Here is a 22,303-nt window from a genome sequence, read left to right as displayed (position 1 = left end):
CTGTGTAAGTCTGAGAGCTCACAACGCTGTCACTGAAGTTAGAACATGGACTCACAGCAGAGACAACCGAGCACTGCTTTTGTGCTCTTCTAACTGTACTTACAATTCTTTCTAAAACAAGGCCCTAGGAACCCCTAGGCTCAAGTACGTCCCTGGGGTTGGTCCACTGCTGTCTTGTATTCATGCTTGGGTATTCATTCACCAACATTAAACCCCAGGATAGAAGATGTGACAAAGCATCCCTCCTCCATGGCATGAGTCTTTTGCTGGTTTCAGAGGTGGATGGTGACCAACACCAAAAATACATAGGAATGTTTCCTTGGACCTGGCGTGGGATGAAAAGTGCCTGCCATGACTATCACCATCTTTTCCCTGACACTTCCCCTCCAGTTTCTGAAGATATAGTAGAAAATAATCTTTTTTGAAGATACTGGGTAACAATTCCATAAAACAAAAACACATGCTTCCAAATGCACTGTGCTTTCAAATATTCTGGGTTTAGTTCAGCTGCCGGATGACCTGACTGATGCTTTCTCCTCGATAGTCAGGTGAGCCCACCTCCTTGAGGAAACCCACTCTATTCTTGGTAGCCTGGCGGGCCACTGGGAGTTGGAAAGGGCACAAAACCCCTGAGATCGACTGAAAATTCTTCCTCAGGAAGGCAACTTCATGAATGAGGTCTCCCAAAGCAAACGAAACCAAACTTCCCCAGGTGCTCCTCAATCACTGTGTAGTCTGTCGGATGGTTTTGTTCTTGACCTTGGCTTGTCCACGTTTCAAGATGAGTTCCCAAACAGACTTCAGATTTGTAAATCCCCAGGTCATATAAGGTTCCACTCTACAAAGCGTTTTTATGGTTTTAGGGGTTACTTTCACAAAGACACCACTGAAAATCTTATTCAGGCGAAGTCTTGCAATGGTCCTCTGCACCAGTGAACTCACCCCATTAATCCTTTGGATGAATACAACAAAGGCCAAAGAATATTTATCTGGCACTTTCAAGCCATGAGGTTTCACTTCTAGTCGTCTGAGGTGCACCCTGTCACATAGCTGCTGCCAGGAATCATGTAGAAACCATTCTAGTTGCTTAAACTTGAGCCCTTTTCCATTCCTCTGTTCCTCCTTGTGCAAAAGCGCCTGCTTTGCCTGGGTGGCTTTGAGGGCCTGATAAGCCTTCCTCTTTTTCAGGAGGTTTTCTGGAACCAAAGGGATCTTCCTTCTTTGCTCTTCCTCCATCTTTCCCATACTGTGGCTACTGCTCATGTACAGCCCCACCGGGTGGGGAAGAGAGGAATGGCTCTGTGTCTACTTGACCATAGAGACGTCTATTCTAGCTCAGGGGTCCTCAACCCCCAGGGCGCAGACCGGTACCGGCCACACAGCAGGAGGTGAGTGGCCAGCTAGTGAGAGCGAAGCTTCATCTGCCGCTCCAAATCACTCGCATTACCGCCTGAACCATCACTTGCATTACCCCTCCTCTCGTCCCATGTTCAAATTGTCTTCCACGAAACCGGTCTCTGGTGCTAAAAAGGTTGGGGACTGCTGTTCTGCCTCATGGCAGGGCGACCAGGACTGCTGCGCCTTCTTAGCAGCAGTGAACCACGGAGGCCTTGCTAACCCTTATTCCTGCCAAGAGTTGCACAAAGCTTCCTTCGCACTGCCTCCAAGCTTTTTACAGCGGTGTCATCTTCAAAATCCAGCCCTTTCCGTTTCAGCTGTATTCTCATAATGCTGGAGACCAGGCTATAAACACTGAATGGCTTCCCACCATGCATTCTCTTGTTATAATTTTAAATAGTCACAAAGGTTTTAATTTTTGGATAAATTGTAAATATTTTTAAAACAACTGGTTATTGTAAACCTCTGAAAGTAAAGCTGTAAGTCCTTAAAAGATATGCAATGGATTGGAAATACCAGAATGATTTGATACCCACTATTATCCGATAAAAATTACACGAACAAAATAAACAATTTACTTTTTAACTTGCTTGTTTTCCCTCTTTTTTCTCCTAACTCATATTTTGGTTCCACAGAATGTTATCTTAGTTTAATTTTTTTTTTTTTGCTTGAAAATCTTTTATCCAGTGCAATAGCACACTTCATTGCAATAAAAATACACATATAACACTATTCCACTTCACAGGTAGGCAGAGCAGAAAAATTTAGGGCAGTGAAACTACTCTGTATGATACTATAATGGTGGAGGCATGTCATTATACATTTGTCTAAGCCCATAAAATGTACAACACCAAGAGGGAACCCTCATGTAAATTGTGGTCTTTGGGTGATAATATAGGTTCATAAATTGTAACAGATGTACCACTCTGGTGGGGGATATTGATAATGGGGGAGGCTATGCATGTGGTTGGGACAGAGGGTTTAGGAGGAATCTCTGTACCCCTCCGATTTGCTGTGAATCTAAACCGTTCTTTAAGAAAAAGTCTCTTTAAAAAATACATATATAAATTTATACTTAATATTTTTTTCTTTCCTCTTGCTATAATTTTTTTTTCCTTCTGGATTTTCATTACAATTGTAGTAATTCATGCAGCCCATGAAAGTCACATAAATAATGACCAAACAGTAAAACGTATTAGAAGGACTTCTCCTGTGATGCTAGGTAGGTGTTTCTGGTACCTTGAGCTATCTAATGGACAATTTGTCCCCTGGGGGTTTTATTCCTCGTGGCAACATATTTTAGTAAGATTTTTACAGGGGAGAGGTATACTTGTCTTTTGTTGGATGGGAGAAGGGCCACTGGGCAAGGGGAGGACGAAAATGAGACTGTGACTACTAGCGACTTCTCTGCAAATCAATTTTAGGAAAGAGAACTTAAAGTTGAATTATGTAAAAACTTTGTATGCTCACGACACCACGAAAATCTTCACGTGCCCTCCGGGGAGGGGCACTCCAGGTCGAAGACCAAGGCCTTAACTCACCTCTCAGCAAGCTCCAGAAGCCTCTTAACCATCCCACTCCCTGGGCCCGCTCGCTGTCCTAGGGCGACAGCGCCCCGCCTCGCTGCGACCGCCCAGACGCCGCTGCGTCCCCGCCCCTTCCGGCGCGCGAGGTTTGATTCCCTTGGCGGGCGGAAACGGCCAGAGCGTGGCTATCCAAAAAGTTTCTAGGAGATCTCTGCGCTCACCGGTTCCCTTCGGACGGCAGGCCGGCGCGTCTGTCTTTCTGCCTGGCCCAGTCCCTCCCGGCCTTCCGCCCTCAGGTCAGTGTGTCCCGCGTGGGTGAAGGCCGGGGTTCCGGCCGTGCGCGGCGCGGGGGACGGCGGCTCGGGCCCAGGGTGCTCCTGGCTCACAGGAGACTGGGGAACTTCACCGGAGTCCCACCTTATGAGCACGGTTCCTTGGATGAGATAGCCTTTCCGACCCCTGGTTTCCTCTTCTGTAAGTGGGATAGGGATCGTATCCGCCTCCGGGTTATCGGTGAGGTAAAGCGCTTGCCACCTAGGAGGCTGTGATAGATGTGAATTCCCATTACATGTTTCCATGACACTGACGGTCCGGGAAAGAAGTTCAAAGAAGGGTTTCGAGTTATTTCTGTTCGTACAACTCAATTTACTAGGCAGTTCAGTAAACAAGGAAATGTGTTATGTCTACTCACCCCCTTTTCAGAGTCCAAATCCTTCCTTTTCCTTCACCTTCCCAAAGTAGTGGCTTAAGAGCCTTAACACTAAAAGGGGAATATGCACCGAATGCTATAGCACTAAAAGGAGTGACCTACCGGGAGACCAGTGGGAAAAAGGGAGACTTCCAAAGGAGGGCGTCCCAGGAGAGTGATCAGGCCTCTAGCTCCTAGGATGAATAATTATCCTTGAGCTTCACAATTGGTATTTCTTCTGGTAGTGGAAAGGGGGAAGGTAGTGCCTGGAGTTTTGCTTACAGCTCAGTGTTCCTAACTTTTTTGTTCATATTTTGGTTTCTATCTCTGTGTTGTGTGGGATAAATCAGAAACATCCTTACTGTATCTTCATGGGCGTGTCTCACCAGTGGATCTGTCCTTTCAGTATTTCTACTATGGACCAACCAGATGGCCAGATCAGTCCCTTACTACCTTTGGGAGTGAATGCCTCTTTACTGGTGCTCCCAGAAGCCTCTGCAAGGGAGCAGGACAGTATGTTAATTAAATGTATTACAAGGCCACATTATATGCCATTCTGTATTTTACTTTTCATTTGAAATATCCTCAGCATCAGTGTCATACCAAGCTCACTAGATAATGTAAATGTATTATACAGCAGGTAATAGCATAGCCCAGATAAGACTATGTTGGTAGGAAAATGCCCCCAATTTGTTGCTATCTTATAAAATTTACTGATAAATTTTCTTCCACTATCTAGGCAATTCCTTCTTTCCTCAGAAAAGTTCAAGACCCCAATTGTATATAGCTCCAGTTCTTCTACTTAGTCACATTCAGAAGGACATTCAGGTGTATGGGGTCTAGTTTCCTTCTTCATTATCCACAGTTGGGAGGCTGTCTTCCACATTGACTGATCATATACTTCCTTTAGCAGCAAGTGGGTTACTCCAGTCAAAAGTCTTTTCTGTGTTCTGTATTTCCAGACTCTAGAGGATAAACAGGGAGAGCACTTCAGAATATTTAGAACCAGCTCCACTTCTACAAAATTTAAAAGCCAAGTAAAATCTGCTATCATTATAGCAGTTTTGCAATGTAAACACCAGTTTTCTTATACCGTAGCACAAATGATGTTCCCTGGATTCAGTAGATACAATTTAGGGCCACATTTGTATTACTCGCCTAAAGACATGGTGTGATTTGAGGGAAGGGGGTAGATAACAAAATGGAAGGAAGAAAAATAGGAGGTGTGTGATTTAGTCTTACACTGGTGAGAGTTGATCTCTGCTAGTTGACTGGAGGCCATAACCTGGAAGTTCAAAACTCATTTGGGAAAAATCTATCAAGAAGTTGGTTATGACACTCTTATATCCCTGTCTGGGAAAATGAATTCCAACATCATACTAATTGCTTTCTCTTTCTGAGTGTGGCAATTTGAAATAGCCCAGTCCTTTGTATGGAATTTAGGCATGTGCAGTGGTGGCAATTTGGAGTCTTACTTATACTTCCTAAGGCCTGCTTCTTTCCCTTTGTCCATTTCCATCTAATGTTTTTTTTTGTTTGTTTGTTTTTGTTTTTTGGCGGAGCTGTGCAGCTTGCAGGATCTCAGTTCCCTGACCAGAGATTCAATCCAGGCCATGGCAGTGAAATCCTAACCATTAGGCCACCAGGGAACTCCCTCCATCTCATGGTTTTTAAACTTTGAAATGTCTGTTTGTGTTTCCTCTTTAACCCCTGTGTTCTGAATGCCCCAATACTGCATTAGTTGGAGCTTTGCTCTCTAAGGAACCTGATAGCCTACTTTTATAGCAGACCACTTTCTAAACAGATTTATAGCCTAACATTCCCCCATTTCCAGAGTCCTGCTCATTCTCTTCTCCATCATCAGGATCCCAAAGGTTTCTTAGCCTTGTGTTGACCTCTATACCTTTACTGCTATTTTTCCTGTTTTAAAAATTCTTAGTCCTATGATTCCTGTCTTTTGGGGGTGTGGTTCCACTTAATTCCCAATTTGCTCCAATAACAAATGCCCTTTAAAAGGTTTCTGAATTAGTAAGGATATTTCTAATCCTGTGTCTCAGGTGCCCAGGGGGAATAAATATGTCCTCTCTGCTGTCTCCTTGCCTGGAACAACTTTTGCCACTCCAGTGGAAGCGGAAATATTTCATATTATATCACCAGCTTTCCGCTATTATCAGGACTTGACTTTGCTTCCTTTGTTTGCCTACGCTGTTCATGCAGATTCAGCTAGATTAAAAGTTCCACCTGCTTATTAAGTTGGTCCAATGCCACCTCTTCCTAGGAAATGACTAATATTGTTTATTGGATCAGAATGTCTTTTGCCCATGATCTTTATCTTTCTTGCTATTTTAGCTTTGACATTGCTACTAAAACCTTTTTTTTTAAGCTGATTTTTTTCTTGAGTTTTGATATTTTTCCTTCCAGAACTTCTGCTCTAGTGTTCATTTCACTGACCAAATTTTTGAAGACTTTTTACTTGCTAAATAGCATACCTTTTATCTCCAAGTAAAATGATTCCTGGAATCAGAGTGCTTTAGGCATTTTGTAAGGAAATTTAAAGGGATCTTAAAAAAAAAAAATCCTCTGTGTCTCTTGGGCTTTTGATAATTTCATTCATTTTTTTTCTCCACTTCAGTTTAAGAAGATACCCATCTTCACTGTAGCAAGGACCTTCCCTATTGCTCTGTCTTTTCCTTTATAAACTCACCACAGTCCTGAGGTTGAACTCATAACTCTAGGTCTTCCAAAGTCATACCGTTATTAAGGTTTAATAACATGCTGGCCACTCAGCTCTGGATGAGCCAGGATGAAGGACAGAGAACTTGAAAGTAGTAAACATGGTGCTGGCCACTTAACCAATCACAGAGCCTTCAGCAGACTTGCTAAAACCCTGCCTGTTGGTGAAGGGAGACTGTCTGGCTCTAGAAATGAGCACTAGCACCAGGTTTCCACTACTGAGAGGCATTAATTAAGATGTATGAGTTTTGCCCTTTCCAGGTAGAACTTTGCCCAAGTCCCATTTGGCTATGCATATACTTACCTAATCTTTGTAAATGTTACAGAGAGTGGGATCCTGGGATCTTGAACTCTGTGGTGCCATACCTAGTCCAGTGCTAGGGCACAGAAGGAGATTTGTGCACAGGAGTCAGACCAGGCAAAGGAGTTTATCACTAGCTGGGTCTTGGACTCAAAGCCCTTTGTGAACTCCAGAGCCCTTGGTGTGCTGTGCTGACTCAGTGACCTCCACTTCCCTGGGCCCCTCTGATTCCTGCGTGGCTTTCTAAGGGGTGTGGAAGCATCTCTTTCCAAGGTTGAAATCTCAAGTCCTGTCCTGTCACACTGGCCTAGGAAGAAGAGCTCCTTAGAGAAACTATCTATATAGGTTCAGAGAGCTTGCACCCCATGTCTACCTCTAAGAAAGCTCCATTTTGCAGTACCTAAACTCAGGTCCTAGGACTTAACCTACTTAACCTATATAGGAACACTTCCAAATTTATTTAGAAATCTACTTCCTAGAAACTTTCTTTTTAGTAGTGTTGCTTTTTTCCTTCCTTCTTGGCTTCCATGAAACTGTATTCGAATTCTTGCTTTTCTAATTGTTATCTCCATGCTCTTCCTCTTGCCACTCCTAGCTATGGGTCTGGTATAGGAAAGGCCTTATCTGTCTTAATTGTCTGTCTTTCACTTTACAGTCTTTACTGTAATTGATTTTGTGTGTGGTGTGAGGTAGAGATCCAATTTTCTTTTTTCCCATATACCTAACCAATTGTCCCCGCTCCAAATCTGCATTTCCTTTTCCTGGTACCTCTGAAAGCAGTTTAAATTCAGTGCATGTCAGCCTTTTCTTCCTCTGGGATCTTTGCACCTAAATTCTCTCTTTCTGGAATGCTCTTCCTCTCATTCTTTTTGGGTTAACAATTCCTGTTAAGGCCTATCAACCACAGACCATTAGGGACACATCCGTGATTAAAAAACAATTAGGTATACTTAGCTTGCTGCAGCAAGAGAAACCATACACCCTAGGATCTTGGGCATCTCAGTAAGAGTGAGTCGAAAGGGGCTTACAGGATTTGAGCTTGTGCTAGGGAAGCAAGGACCAGTTTTTTGTTTGTTTGTTTAGTTGCGGCATGTGGACTTCTTTTTTTTTTTACATTTTTTAATTTATTTGCGGTATGTGGGTCTCTCACTGTTGTGGCCTCGCCCATTGCGGAGCACAGGCTCCGGACGCGCAGGCTCAGCGGCCATGGCTCACGGGCCCAGCCACGCCGCGGCATGCGGGATCTTCCCGGACCGGGACACGAACCCGTGTCCCCTGCATCGGCAGGCGAACTCTCGACCACTGCGCCACCGGGGGAGCCCTGGACTTCTTAATTGTGGCATGCAGGCATGTGGCATGTGAACTCTTAGTTGCAGTGTGCATGTAGGATCTTGTTCCCCATCCAGGGATTGAACCCAGGCCCCCTGCATTGGGAGCATGGAATCTTTCCCACTGGACCACCAGGGAAGTCCCAAGGACCAGTTTTGGAATGGATACTGTCAAAGAGCAGGAGCATTTCAGCATTTGGGTATCTGAGGAAGCAGGAAGTGGGAGGAATGAGGTAGTGCTGAGGATGTCCTTGGTGAGAAAGCAGCAGTCTGTCAAATAAAGGAACATTATCATTTTAACTGCTTCATATAGAAACATTGTTTACATGGTCCTGCACAGTTCCTATTGGAAACGTTGTTCAAGTTGTGATGGGAAGGGCTGATTTGCTTTTTCTTGCTTCTCATTCTTTGAGTTAGATCTTGACTTAAACATTACCTTCTCAGTGACCCATTCTAACCACTGTTGCTTATTTTCCCCAGTATTTATTACATACTGTTATTTATTTATTTATTTATTTACGGCTGTGTTGGGTCTTCGTTGCTGCGCGCGGGCTTTCTCTAGTTGTGTCGAGCGGGGGCTACTCTTTGTTGTGGTGCACAGGCCTCTCATTGTGTTGGCTTCTCTTGTTGTGGAACACTGGCTCTAGGCGTGCGGGCTTGAGTAGTTGTGGCATGTGGGGTCAGCAGTTGTGGCACATAGGCTTAGTTGCTCCGCAGCATGTGGGATCTTCCTGGACCAGGGATTGAACCCGTGTCCCCTGCATTGGCAGGTGGATTCTTAACCACTGAACCACCAGGGAAGCCCTTTATTACAAATTATAATTATTTAATTCGTTGTCTGTTAATTTTCCTTTTGTCTTCTCCACTGGAATGCAAGATCTATGAGGGCAGGAACAATATTTCTTCTCTGTTATAGCCTTGGTGCCAAGTGCAGGTCTGGCACATCACTGGTGCTCAGTAAACACATCTGTATGGATAAATGAATGAATACAAGAAAGTTCAGAGTTAATAGTCTGATTGCATTAGCAGTTCTGCCAGATACAGTGCTAATCTCTAGTTAAAGTCAACTAGGAACTTATCCTCCCCAAATAAGACAAAGCTGGTGTGAGTATGACCTCATGTGTACTCACCCCATGGTGTCTTGTAATTCTAGTTAATTTTAAAACTCAGGAAGACAAAAATCAAATAAGACCTCCTAAGACTTTTACAACTAATTTTTTATTATTTATTTATTCATTTACTTATTTAATTTTTATTTTATATTGGCGTATAGTTGATTTACAATGTTGTGTTAGTTTCAGGTGTATAGCAAAGTGATTCAGTTATACATATAACCATTCTTTTTCAGATTCTTTTTCCATACTGGTTATTACAGAATATTGAGTAGAGTTCCCTGTGCTATATAGTAGGTCCTTGTTGTTTATCTTTTTTATATATAATAGTGTGTATGTGTTATTTTTATAAATTATTTGATATATACTTAAGAGTATAGGGACTTCCCTGGTGACGCAGTGGTTAAGAATCTGCCTACCAATGCAGGGGACACAGGTTCGATCCCTGGTCCGGGAAGATCCCACATGCAGCTGAGCCCGTGTGCCACAACTACTGAAGCCCACCCACATGCCTAGAGCCCATGCTGTGCAACCAGAGAAGCCACTGCAATGAGAAGCCTGTGCACCACAACAAAGAGTAGCCCCCGCTCGCCACAACTAGAGAAAGCCTGTGCACAGCAACAAAGACCCAATATGGCCATAAACAAACAAACAAACAAACAAACAGAGTATATGTAACACACGTAAGTTGTGAAGCATAATAAAATATGTATCTCATTACATGTATCTTAAAATTGTATATCATTGGAGTCTTAATTTGCATATCCCTGATGACTAATGAAATTGAGCCTTTTTTCATCTTTTTATTGGTTATTTGTGTTTATTTGTGAAATGCCTTTTTATTTCATTTGCTTATTTTTCTGTGGGGTTGTCTTTTTCTATATTGTTGTGATGGAGTATATGTATTCTGGATGAAAGTCCAGTTATAAGTGTTACAAATATTTTCTCATATTTATGTTGTTTTTTTCTTAAATGATGTCATTGGATATGCAGAGGTTCTTAATTTCAGTGTTATTTAATATTTATTTATTTATTTAAATAATGCTAGCTTTTTAAAATTTATCTATCTATCTATTTTTAAAATTTTTTTTAGTTTTGGCCTTGCCACACGGCTTGTGGGAGATAGTTCCCCGACCAGGGATTGAACCTGGACCCTCGGCAGTGAGGGCCTGGAGTCCTAACCACTGGACTGCCAGAGAATTCTCTATTATTATTTTTTATGATTAGCACTTTCTGTGTCTATTTAAAAGATCCTCTTCTATCCTGAAATGATGACAATACTATATTAAAACTTCAAAGGCTTACCTTTCATATTTAAGTCTTTATTTGATCTGGAATTGATTCTTATGTATGGTGTGAGATAGGAATCCATTTTTTTATATGGCTAATCAGTTTTTCCAGTATCATTTATATGCCTAAGACTTATTTATATTTGTAGTTACAAGAATGAAGGCGATAGTCTCTCTCTTTTTTTTTATATAGTAGCTCTATTTTTATTTTTTAGGGATCTCAATAAGAATGAAGGAGATAGTCTCTTAATAGTTCCTTTTTTGATCATGTACTGTTTTTGTTTTTGTCTTACAGGTTCTTTTTATAATTTTGAGTAAACTTCCAGGAGGACTATGAAAGATTATGATGAACTTCTCAAATACTATGAATTATATGAAACTGTTGGGACAGGTAATTATTTTCTTCTTGGAGAGGATAGGTCATCTATTTGAGAGTATAGTGTATTTGGGCAGCCAAGAGCTTTTTAGCCTAACTTATGTAGTTTTAAAATTCTTCAACCTATTTTAGTAAGAAAAAGTGGAGCAAGAGAGAGGAGAATTGTAGGAGGGGCCTTGTGGTTCATTTTATTTAGAATAAAAGTCACTAGAGAGTTTTGAGCCAAGTAGTGGTCTGACCTTTTGTTTTTAAGGTTCACTCTGGCTGCTTGGTTGTGAAAAGACTGGCTGGGAGAGGGCAAGGATGGAAAAACATAGATGTTAGGAGGTTATTGCAATAATTTAGGTGAGTGATACTGGAGATGATGGTGACTTGGATGGTGATAGAATTGAAGGTAGTGAGATTCTGTGTATAGAAAGGAGTGAGATTCTGTATACAGACATATACACACATATGTACATTTAAGTATAGTATATTGAGGCATAACACATAGTAAAATAAGCAAAGTGTACTAATTTTGATGGAGTTTTTGTACACATATACCCGTATGTTCCCTGCTCAGATCAGGACATAGAAATTTCTAGTCAGTGCCTGCTGCCTTTCTCCCAAGGTAAACATTAATATATTTTTGAAGACAGAGCCAGTGTGATTTGTTGGAGGGTTGGATATGTGGTGTGAGACAAAAGCGAGGGGCTAAAAATGGCTTCTGGATTTTTGGCCTGAGCACCTGGGAGGATGGAGTTGCCATTTACTGAGATGAGGAAGACCATGGGAGGAACTACCAGGAGCTTCTTTCTAGAAGCGCTCAGCTGGCGGTTTCTTTTAGATACCTAAATGTAGACCTTTATCCAGCTTTTGAGCCAGTTTTGAAACATAATTGCTTATTTTTACAGTTTTAACACTGAATGGAAATTTCATATTACTTGTCTTTTGTCTCTCCAACTTCATATTGTGTTCTGGCAATGTTAATTATAAAGCAGGTTTAATTGCAATGTTAATTATAAAACAAATTTCTAGAGAATGAATCCTTTTTTCCTACTTCTTCATTGCAAAATTAAAGATATCCTATCATGGCGAAGAGTCTTTAGTTAGTCATTGGATGAGGAGAGGCTAGGATCATGGCCAACACTTTGGAAGCAACAAGAAGAAAGGGCCACAAACTTCAGAAAAATATAGATCAATAGACCCTTATAAAAGTATGTGGAAAGGTTTTTTGTGCCTGAGTTCTCAGTTTGCTCTGATGATGATATTTAAGTTAGTTTGCTTCTCTCTTCATAATACATTTTCCCATACTTAGGTGGCTTTGCAAAGGTCAAACTTGCCTTCCATATCCTCACTGGAGAACTGGTAGCTATAAAAATCATGGATAAAAATGCACTAGGGGTAAGTTTAACATTACTTAAAAAATATTTATAGATCAGTTTTGTGAATTAAAACTTGAATTTGCTCTAATGTTCTAGTTACTGCTCTTTTATTAGAATAATATTTCCATAGCCAGTTATGTATAAATCTATGGTTTTAAAAAGTAATCTGGGGACTTCCCTTGTGGCGCAGTGGTTAAGAATCTGCCCGCCAGTGCAGGGGACATGGGTTCAATCCCTGGTCCAGGAAGATCCCACATGCCACGGAGCAACTAAGCCTGTGCGCCACAACTACTGAGCCTGCATTCTAGAGCCCGCGAGCCACAACTACTGAAGCCCACGTGCCTAGAGCCCGTGCTCCTCAACGAGAGAAACCACCGCAATGAGAAGCCTGCGCACTGCAACAAAGAGTAGCTCCCGCTCGCTGCAACTAGAGAAAGCCTGTGCGTAGCAATGAAGACCCAATGCAGCCAAATAAATAAATAAATAAATTTTTAAAAAAAAGTAATCTGGGGAAGGAGTTACTTTGTTCTTAATTTTAATACAGGGCAATGGCACATATTGGAAGTTGACAGGGTCCATTTTTCTGCAGTTGTTTCATAGTCTTGTAGGTGTTTCTGGGTATTGATATTTCCCTTCTTTATCTTCTCATGATACCCTTACTAAATGTTGATCTACTTTATAGTATAGATCGATCTTATGTCCCAGAATTTTATTCAAAGAATAAATTTTACTCAAAATTTATTCTAACTATTATTAGAAATTATGAAATCCTTTTCTTAATCAGCCTTTTTTTCCTCTACATGAATGCTTCTAGGATTGAGTTGCTCATTACCTTCTAAAGCAGCCCATTTAATTTGTGATCTTGGCTATAATGTGCATAAAGTTTTCCATTTTTCTATTAAGGGAGGATCTGTCTCTTTTGATGGTCTTTGGGCATTATATACCCTTCCCAGTGTTTGAAGTCATCCTGAGTGGTCTTTTTTTTTCTAATTCTTTCTACCATCTCTTGTATGGTTTCGTTTCTATGCTTTGTTCTGGTCTCTTTCTGCTGAGAATTCACTAGTCTCTTAGTATGCATCTGTGATTGTTTGTCTTTTTGGAGATAAATTAAAAAAATTTTTTTTAAATCTTTTTTTTTGTCCTCTGACCAAAAATCTCTGAGGGTTAAAGTTTTTTATTCTTTGCGATTGAGTTAGCATTATAATTATTATTAGTATACAGTTGAGTAAAACAGCACAAACATTTTATGTGTTGATAATTATCAAACATAAAAATCACTTTACTGAAAATGCATATTTATATGAGACACGTTGGACTTTTTTGGGGGTCTCTCTTTTTGTTAGGACGAGACAGAGTTTAATATCAATTGTTACTTTATTTTTAAGGATGGAAGTGCTGATTAACATACATAAATTAGTCAAAGAGAATATGTTTTGTTATAATAACATCACTCACTTCTTTGAACTCCTTCTGAAATATATGCCAGAATCACACAATGATCTATATCAGAAATTATTTTTAATAACCTATCAACTGACAATTCAGGCTCTCCTTCAATATTTTTGTTTTCAGTGCTCAATACTCTATTAAACTAATAAAAAGGTATTAAAAAACATTTTTCTTGAGCATTTAAACATTGGTTACAAAACTGATTAATTCCCTTAAGCAATTTCAACTTCAGTTATAACTTTAGTATGACTTATTTACTTGGACACAGCAAACACTTAAATAGCAGACAAAATGTGAACTGTTATTACAAAATGCATTACCACATGAGTACTCAAAACTTATTCTAAATCATCAATATGATGATATTAGTTCATTATTTCTAAACTTGTTTTTGTATTTTTTATTGTTACTATGTTTATTTTAGTTACTTCTTGGGACTCTAAAAATATTTTGATTACTTTCAGGGTTTTAGTCATCAGACTCCCACATCCCCCAAAAAAGAAGGAAAAAAAATTATCATATCAAAATAGTCAAAGTTACAATTGATTCTTGGTTAAGAACTAATATCTGGTTGCATGGCCCTAGATAATTGGATATTAAACCACAGATCATTAGATCAAATCCCTTTTTATAATAAAATTTTACTTGTTTACTTCATGGATATCTGGATTTCTATCTTTAATATGGACTTTGAAAGTTTTTCAACTTGGTTTACCCTCCTCCCCAACCAACTTCTTTTTTTAAAAAATATTTATTATTTATTTAGGCTGTGCCAGGTCTCAGTTGCAGCACACAGGCTCTTTAGTTGCTGCATGTGGATTTCTTAGTTACAGCATGCATGTGGGATCTAGTTCCCCGACCAGGGATTGAACTCAGGCCCTCAGCATTGGGAGCATGGAATCTTACCCACTGGACCACCAGGAAGTCCCCCAACTTCTTATTTTGAAAAATTTCAAGCTCCTTGAAAAGTTGGAAGACTGAGACAGTGAATACCTTTAATGTACATTCACCAATTTTTAGCTCAGCATGCTTCTTAATGGACATTGCTGGGACCGAAGTGGTAGCCAAGGCATGTACACTGAGTAGTGTTTCTGTCATTTTCCTTGTTTGGAATGCTAACCTTCTAAAGGGAGTCTGAGATTATTTTAATTTTTCTAGATGTTTTACTATTGCCCCACACTGAGCTTGTCTTTCATAAAACCCTCAAGGCCTTTTTAAAATGTACACACAAATAAGTTTTGTTTTTTATTTCTATATTGTTGAACAAATTGTTTTGAGGCTGTTGATTGCTTTTGCTACTTAGTATTAAAGTTGGTGATATTGATGCTTGGAGCACTTCCCAAATAGGTTTATTGCTCATTTAATGAAATGTTTTGTCACAGAGTGATTTGCCCCGGGTCAAAACAGAAATTGATGCCTTGAAGAACTTGAGACATCAGCATATATGTCAACTCTACCATGTGATAGAGACAGCCAACAAAATATTCATGGTTCTCGAGGTCAGTAGTATGTTCCAGAGACCTAAAGTTATTTGGTCATTGTCTTAGTCTGTTTGGGCTGCTGTAACAAGATATCACAGACTGGGAAGCTTCTGAACAACAGAATCATTTCTTACAATTCTGGAGGCTGGGAATTCCAAGATCAAGGCACCATCATGGTCGGGTGAGGGCGCTCTTCTTGGTTCATAACTGGTACCTTATTGCTGTGTCCTTATATGATAGAAAGGGCTAGGGATCTCTCTGGAGCCTCTTTTAGAAGAGCACTAATTTCATTCATGAGGGCTCTGCCCTCATGTCTTAATCACCTCCCAAAGGCCTCACTTTCTAATGCCACCATCTTTGGGGGTTAGGATTTCAACACATGAATTTTTGGAGGGACACAAACATTCAGACCATTCTCACTCATTTTATCAATAGTTATGGGAAAAGTACATTTCACCTGAAAGATTAAATTTTTTTTTTTAAACATCTTTATTGGGGTATAATTGCTTTACAATGGTGTGTTAGTTTCTGCTTTATAACAAAGTGAATCAGTTATACATATACATATGTTCCCATATCTCTTCCCTCTTGCGTCTCCCTCCCTCCCACCCTCCCTATCCCACCCCTCCGGGTGGTCACAAAGCACCGAGCCGATATCCCTGTGCCATGCGGCTGCTTCCCACTAGCTATCTACCTTACGTTTGTTAGTGTGTATATGTCCCTGACTCTCTCTCGCCCTGTCACAGCTCACCCTTTCCCCTCCCCATATCCTCAAGTCCGTTCTCCAGTAGGTCTGTGTCTTTATTCCTGTCTTACCCCTAGGTTCTTCATGACATTTTTTTTTTCTTAAATTCCATATATATGTGTTAGCATACGGTATTTGTCTTTTTCTTTCTGACTTACTTCACTCTGTATGACAGACTCTAGGTGTATCCACCTCATTACAAATAGCTCAATTTCGTTTCTTTTTATGGCTGAGTAATATTCCATTGTATATATGTGCCACATCTTCTTTATCCATTCATCCGATGATGGGCACTTAGGTTGTTTCCATCTCCGGGCTATTGTAAATAGAGCTGCAATGAACATTTTGGTACATGACTCTTTTTGATGAAAGATTAAATGTTAAATGGCTTACCTGTTTGAGTTCTGTAACAATTTAGATCAAGTAGGCATATATAATAAATTGGAGATACATTGTAAATGTATCCTTTCTGATACCCTCCTAATGGGATGGTGTAATTTAGTGGACAGAATATGTTAGAATTTGTTCCTAGAGGGAAGGATTCATTTCAGTGTTATATGATGTATTAGCCTAGGGCTGCCACAAATGTGGTTTAAAATAGGAACTTACTGTCTCATAGTTCTGGAGGTTAGAAGTCTGAAATCAAGGTGTGTACATGGTTGCTTCCTTCTGAATCATCTGTTCTATGCCTCTTTCCTAGTTTCAGATGGTTGCTGGCAATCCTTGGCATTCCTCGGCTTATAGATGCACCATCTCTGCCTCTGTCTTCAAATGGTGTTGTCTTACCTGTGTGTCTGTGTCTGTGTCCAAATTTATCTCTTCATACAAGGATACAAACAATTGGATTAGGTTCCACCCTAATCCAGTATGACCTCATTCTAACTTGATTACATCTATAAAGACCTTATTGACATATAAGGTCACATTCACTGGTACCAGGTGTTAGGACTTGAACATATCTTTTTGGAATGACACAGTTCAACCCGCAGCCTATAGGTAGACTTTAATGTATGTGTTATTTGAACCAAACTCTTTCAGGTTTTAACCTGCCCCTTTTGGCTTGAAATGTAAAGTCTTTAGAACATGTATCATTCATTTCGTTTCATTTTCCTTAGTCTCAGCCAAATAATTTGTAACTGCACATCATTTTGACAGATTAACTCTGTTTTAAAAGCACATTTTAAAATTCATAATGCTGAAAGTTTTGGACATACGGCCATTTTCTCTTTATTACATTGTAGATCCACCCACATGGTTTACAGTGGTGAATTTAAAGCCTTTTTAAAAGTTGATCCTTTTGTCCAAATTAAATACTTCAAAAAAACCCAAAATCCATGAACCTGGGACAAAATTTAAAGGATACAAGAGAGGGGACTTCCCTGGTGGTCCAGTGGTGGAGAGTCTGCCTTCCAATGCAGGAGATGCAGGTTTGATCCCTGGTTGGGGAACTAAGATCCCACATGCTGTGGGGCAACTAAGCCTGCGTGCCACAACTACTGAGCCCATGTGCCTCAACTAGAGAGCGTGCGTTCCGCGAACTACAGAGGCCCTGTGCTCTGGAGCCTGTGGTCCACAACTAGAGAGAGAAAACCTGCACGCCACAACTAGAGAGAGGCCTGCGCCGCAATGAAAGATCCTGCATGCGTTGAGGAAGATGCTGCGTGCCACAACTAAGACACAGCCAAAAAAAAAAAAAAAGAAAGAAAATAAATTTAAAAAATAAATATTAAAAAAAAAAAGATACGAGAGAGTATATATTGAAAAGTAAAATTCTCTCTCTCCTCTGTCCCAGTCATCCTGTTTCCTTTCCCTTATGTTAATCACTTACTTTTTTGGTTTCCTATGTATTTTCCGTGTACTTAGAAATACCTATGTATATTTTATATATATATATATATATATATGTGTTTTCACATATATTTATGTGTAGCTTACTGGTTTCTGTCATACAAATGGTCACATACTATAATATTATTCTGTACCTTTTTTCCCCCCTATTTAACATGTTAGCTTGGAGACCATCAATGCATATTCATAGAGATTTTTGATGTTTCTGTTTTACTCTATTTTGTATTTCTTTATTTGAAAATACAAAGTAGGCTGTTTTCTTTATGTAAATCTTATTGGATAGCATTTAAAAAATTGACTAAGTATAATTTATATACAAGAAAATGAACACATTAGGTACATAGTTTTTGAAAAAGGTACATACCCATGTATTTCCCACCCCACTCAGGGTGTAAAACATTTCCACTACACTAGAAAGTTTTCTCCTGACCCTTGAAGTTAATCCCTGTTACCCCACCATCCCAGTGCCCTTCTCAACAACCACTGACCTGATTTTTATCACCAGAGATTAGTTTTACCTATTCTAGAGCTTGATAAAAATAGGATCATACAGTGTGTATTCTTTTGTATTTGGCTTCTTTTATTCAGCATAATGCTTTTTGCAAGTCATTATATCAGTATATTCTCTTTTACACCTTGCTTTTTTCACTTAATATTGGAGATTGTTTCATATCAGCTTATAAAGAGTTTCCTCTTTTTTTTTTTCTTCCTTCTTTTTATGGCTGCATGGAATGCCATTTTATGTAGTGTGAGTACGTTCGTGTTGTTTCCAGTCTTTTGCTGTTACAAGCTATGCTGCTGCAGTGAATGATCTTAAACGTGCATTGTTTTTTGATGTGAGAGTGTATCTATAGGAACAGTTCCTAAATGTGAACGTATGAGGTCATAGGCTATCTCCATCTGTAATTTTAATTGATATTGCTAAAATGAAATGAAATCTTAAATGGAAACCCTCATTTACAGAATAGTGGAGCTACTCTGGTGAAGAAGGGATGGAAAACCTAGATAGAGCTTTGTGCTCTGGTACCCGTTCTTTTGTAGCCTCTGAGGAACTTGTGTATAATTGGTTCTTTCTGGTATAGACTAAAAATCACTGATCTTCCGAATGGAGAAGCAATAATTGCTGCTGGGTTTTTGTTTGTTTCAAGTAACTACACTAAATGTGAGTGCATTAAGATTAGAATGGGTATTAATACTTTGCTATAAAAATCTAAAAACCCTGAATGAACTTAAAATCACAGTGGTAGTTGGTTCTACTTCTACTTACTGGTAATAAAACTGCTCGAGACCAAAAGCTGTTGTTCTCTTTCTTGGAATACTGAGAGTGTATTTTTGAATGTGCCTTACTTAGTTTGTTCCCTTGCTTGTAAATTGAATTAATAATATCTCTGAGTTAGGTATAATTTTTTATTTTAAATTCCTCTGAAGTGATTTCTGTAAGTAGTAACAATATTTATGTGACTATTGCTCTTTAAGTATTGCCCTGGAGGAGAGCTGTTTGACTACATAATTTCCCAGGATCGCCTGTCGGAGGAGGAGACCCGAGTTGTCTTCCGTCAGATAGTGTCTGCAGTTGCTTACGTGCACAGCCAAGGCTTTGCTCACAGGGACCTCAAACCAGTAAGTGACTGCTTCACAGATGGTCACCTGAGAGTTCAACATCATTTACCTGTCATTACTAGGTTTCCAAATGTTCTTTCTGTTTAGAATTTGTCTGGGCTTTGCTTTTTGTTGTTGTTGTTGTTCTATTCCTAATGTATCACTTCTTTTTCCTCCTTGACTTTTGACTCCTGGTAGGCTCTTCTGGTTAAACTTATTATTGGCATTCTTTTTCTCTGTCAATCATGTGTGACATTATAAATATCTTTGTAGTCAGCTGCAGAATATGAACCTCAGGGTTTTATTTCTAGGAAAGAAGAGTTGTAGTATTTTCTTTGAGAATATTGTCATTGAGTATTTTCCTCTCAATACTCTCTTCCTGACACCATCTTCCTTTAATTTTCATTCCATTATGCTTCAGAAAGGAACAGTTCAGTGGAATGAACAGACTCAACTTTTCAAGGACAGAATAAAAATTTGATACTCTTAAGTCTGTAGGCTCTGACTGATATGCATGATGGTGAACATGGATTTTAATGTTATTTGGTACTAGGGTTAGGGACCTAGAATTGGTCTAACAAGATATGGCAGTTTCTATCCTTTTCCCTGTTTCTATCCATTCCCTCTGTTTATATCCAACACTTTGATTTGAGTTCAGACTTGCTCTTTTTGTTCAAACTTGCTTTTGGCACACATTGTGTTTGCTTGTAGTTGAACCTCAGAGCACCAAAGAGAAAATGGTTTATGCTAATGTGTCTTGAGGGGAAGCAGGATAGTTATCAACATTCATCTTCTCTTCCCTTATGTTCTTGTCATTTCATTCTTTTTTAATGATTTTCATTCTTGTACCCACGCTGTTTAATATAAACAACCTTAAAGTGATTTTAGAAATAGCTAGAGGTGGGATGTGATATAAGGAAGACAGTATATAGTTATGAAAATATCTTTGTTTTTTCAGGAAAATTTGTTGTTTGATGAAGATCATAAATTAAAGCTGATCGACTTTGGTCTCTGTGCAAAACCCAAGGTAAGTGCAGAGATAAAAATGCATTTATTTCCTTTGTCAGTGTTCTTCTTAGTATGTTATCTTACACTGACTTCCACCTAGTCTTTATTGAGCCTGGTTGCGTCCATTGAGAAGAATGTTCAATTTCATGGTTTTTATAAGTTCTCTAGATGATTTTAATATACAACCAAGGTTGAAAACCACTGCTCTAGGTCCAGGGTTGGTCCTGCTGAAGACCCCATGGGTATGCTGTGAGAGAATTTACAGCACCTAGGTGACAGGAGGCCGTCACGGTGTGAATGCTGAATTGACCGTGTTCTTGCAGTTAGAGTGTGTTGCCACTAGATGATGCCTTTGTTGATTTAGATATGAGTTTTGGGAATTTAGTGCAAATCTGTTCTTTATTATCCAAATGGTTATATAACTAGCAGTTAGTTACATTTTGAGAGACAATCCCCTTTCCTTCTAATAGAAGAAGGAAAAAGTCCATATGCACTTTAAAATTTATACCGTGATATATTTCTTTAATTTGCACTCCATAGTTAGGTACTGGTGTTCTCCAGCATACCTTCTCTTTGAGGTGACTTTGAACTTCTCCTGTGTGGCTGCTGTAGGAAGCTTCCTCCCGAGTTCTCTAATGATGGTATTCACAGTCTCTAAAATGAGCTGTCTACCCTCATTAAGGATGTTGAAATTTCAGACCTGTCTCAGCCCTTTGGAGTCCCATGATTATTTCCTGCCCCAATCAGAATTAGCTGCATGCAAAGGGAGGCAGATTTTGCCCCTTTGGCTGAATGTCTGATTCTTTCTGATTTTCCTCTCCTTCCCTTGGCTCTTCAGAGATTGTCAGTCGAGTCTCGTGTCTGGGAACCAAATGCTAGAAGGCATTTTTTCTGATCAGCAGGCAATAAAGATAAAGCATACTTTGAGCAGATATGCTGGTTTTAAGTCATGTTCATCACAGGAGGCAGTGGAGAATGTGTGTGACAGACTCCCTTAGCCTTTATTTATGGCTGCCACAGATTCAACCCACACAGACACCATCTCAAAAAGCAGGGGTTGGCTGGGAGAGGGTGGCCTCAGCTTTCCTAAGCTGAGGAGCTTACTTCTGGGTGTGTGTAGCAGTTGTAAATGAAATCTCACAATTTCACAAGTCATCTGCCATTTGTGGAACTCTGTATAACTGTTGGGTAGTGGTATCACTTTCATTATGTCTCCATATTTCTGTGGGAGACCAGAGGAGGTTGAGCAGATTCCTCATTTGAACAATCTGGAAGCTCAGGTCGTGATTTGTGTTATAACCGAGTCTAGAAAGCAGACTCCCAAGGCACTATTCTGTGTAGCATTTGCTCTCTTCCCTCTAGGAGAAAAGAAACTCTTCTGTATTTGTAAAGATTTGATATTGGAGATAGGGTCCCATAGAGAAATAACCCTTTTTCCTTGAGTACTTGGGAGTGGGAAGACATGGGTGCTTGGATGTATGCTAAGCTGATTATTATGCTAATGGATGCCTAGGAAGTACGAACCTGGCTTGACTGAGCTAAGGGGAGAAGGATTTTTTTTGTGTCGGGTTGTCGTGGTATTGGAAATCGGGGAAGAGGAAGCCACATGTGCGTGCATGCACATAGGCAGAGTATTGAGTTGGCAGCAGAAGTCTTTTATTTTTATTATTTGGGGTAATTCTTCATCTAGCATCTCTCTGCTTGTGCTGAAGAATGTTTATCAGGGTTTTAATTTTCTTAAGGGCTGTAGTTAATAAGTGTTTCATTTTTATCTTATTGGCAGGGTAACAAGGACTATCACCTGCAGACATGCTGTGGGAGTCTTGCTTATGCAGCACCTGAGTTAATACAAGGCAAATCATATCTGGGATCAGAGGTAATTATTCACTGATTAATTCAATATATAACCAATATACATTTATTGGTGACCTGTAGTAAGTCAGGCATTGTATGTTGAGGGTGAAATGAGGTAAGAAATAAACTTGTTAATCAAAGAGCTGTGTATTCAGAGAGTGAGATATGTAAAGTAATAAGTGAAATGAACAACTTGCAGTAAAT

General features: G+C 39.7%; 1 protein-coding gene and 1 pseudogene across 10 annotated transcripts in view; one reads left to right on the top strand and one right to left on the bottom strand.

Annotated features, from left to right (window-relative positions):
• Nucleotides 1-498: 498 nt before the first annotated feature.
• Nucleotides 499-1,263, bottom strand: LOC309824450 (large ribosomal subunit protein uL30-like; annotated as a pseudogene). Its single transcript has one exon. The product of its transcript is annotated as a large ribosomal subunit protein uL30-like (transcript).
• A 9,417-nt stretch (nucleotides 1,264-10,680) lies between these two features.
• MELK (maternal embryonic leucine zipper kinase) overlaps nucleotides 10,681-22,303 on the top strand; it is a gene marked incomplete at its 5' end in the record, with an annotated part of 70,626 nt that continues 59,003 nt past the window's right edge. For 3 of the 9 annotated variants that reach the window (XM_082657334.1, XM_082657332.1, XM_082657330.1), the window contains 6 exons: nucleotides 10,681-10,766; nucleotides 12,049-12,134; nucleotides 14,947-15,063; nucleotides 19,115-19,258; nucleotides 20,196-20,264; nucleotides 22,029-22,121. In XM_082657334.1, coding sequence (XP_082513460.1) covers nucleotides 10,709-10,766; nucleotides 12,049-12,134; nucleotides 14,947-15,063; nucleotides 19,115-19,258; nucleotides 20,196-20,264; nucleotides 22,029-22,121 — 567 coding nt within the window. Of the gene's footprint in view, nucleotides 10,767-12,048; nucleotides 12,135-14,946; nucleotides 15,064-15,181; nucleotides 15,227-19,114; nucleotides 19,259-20,195; nucleotides 20,265-22,028; nucleotides 22,122-22,303 lie in introns of all 9 variants that reach the window. The other 6 variants (XM_082657329.1, XM_082657333.1, XM_082657331.1 and 3 more) reach the window with 6 other exon arrangements.

The sequence above is a fragment of the Grampus griseus genome (genome assembly GCF_964374135.1).
Source record: "Grampus griseus genome assembly, chromosome: 6".
Classification (NCBI taxonomy): domain Eukaryota; kingdom Metazoa; phylum Chordata; class Mammalia; order Artiodactyla; family Delphinidae; genus Grampus; species Grampus griseus.
The sequence above is the reverse complement of the archived record's forward strand: the minus strand, read 5'-3'. Positions and strand labels throughout refer to the sequence as shown.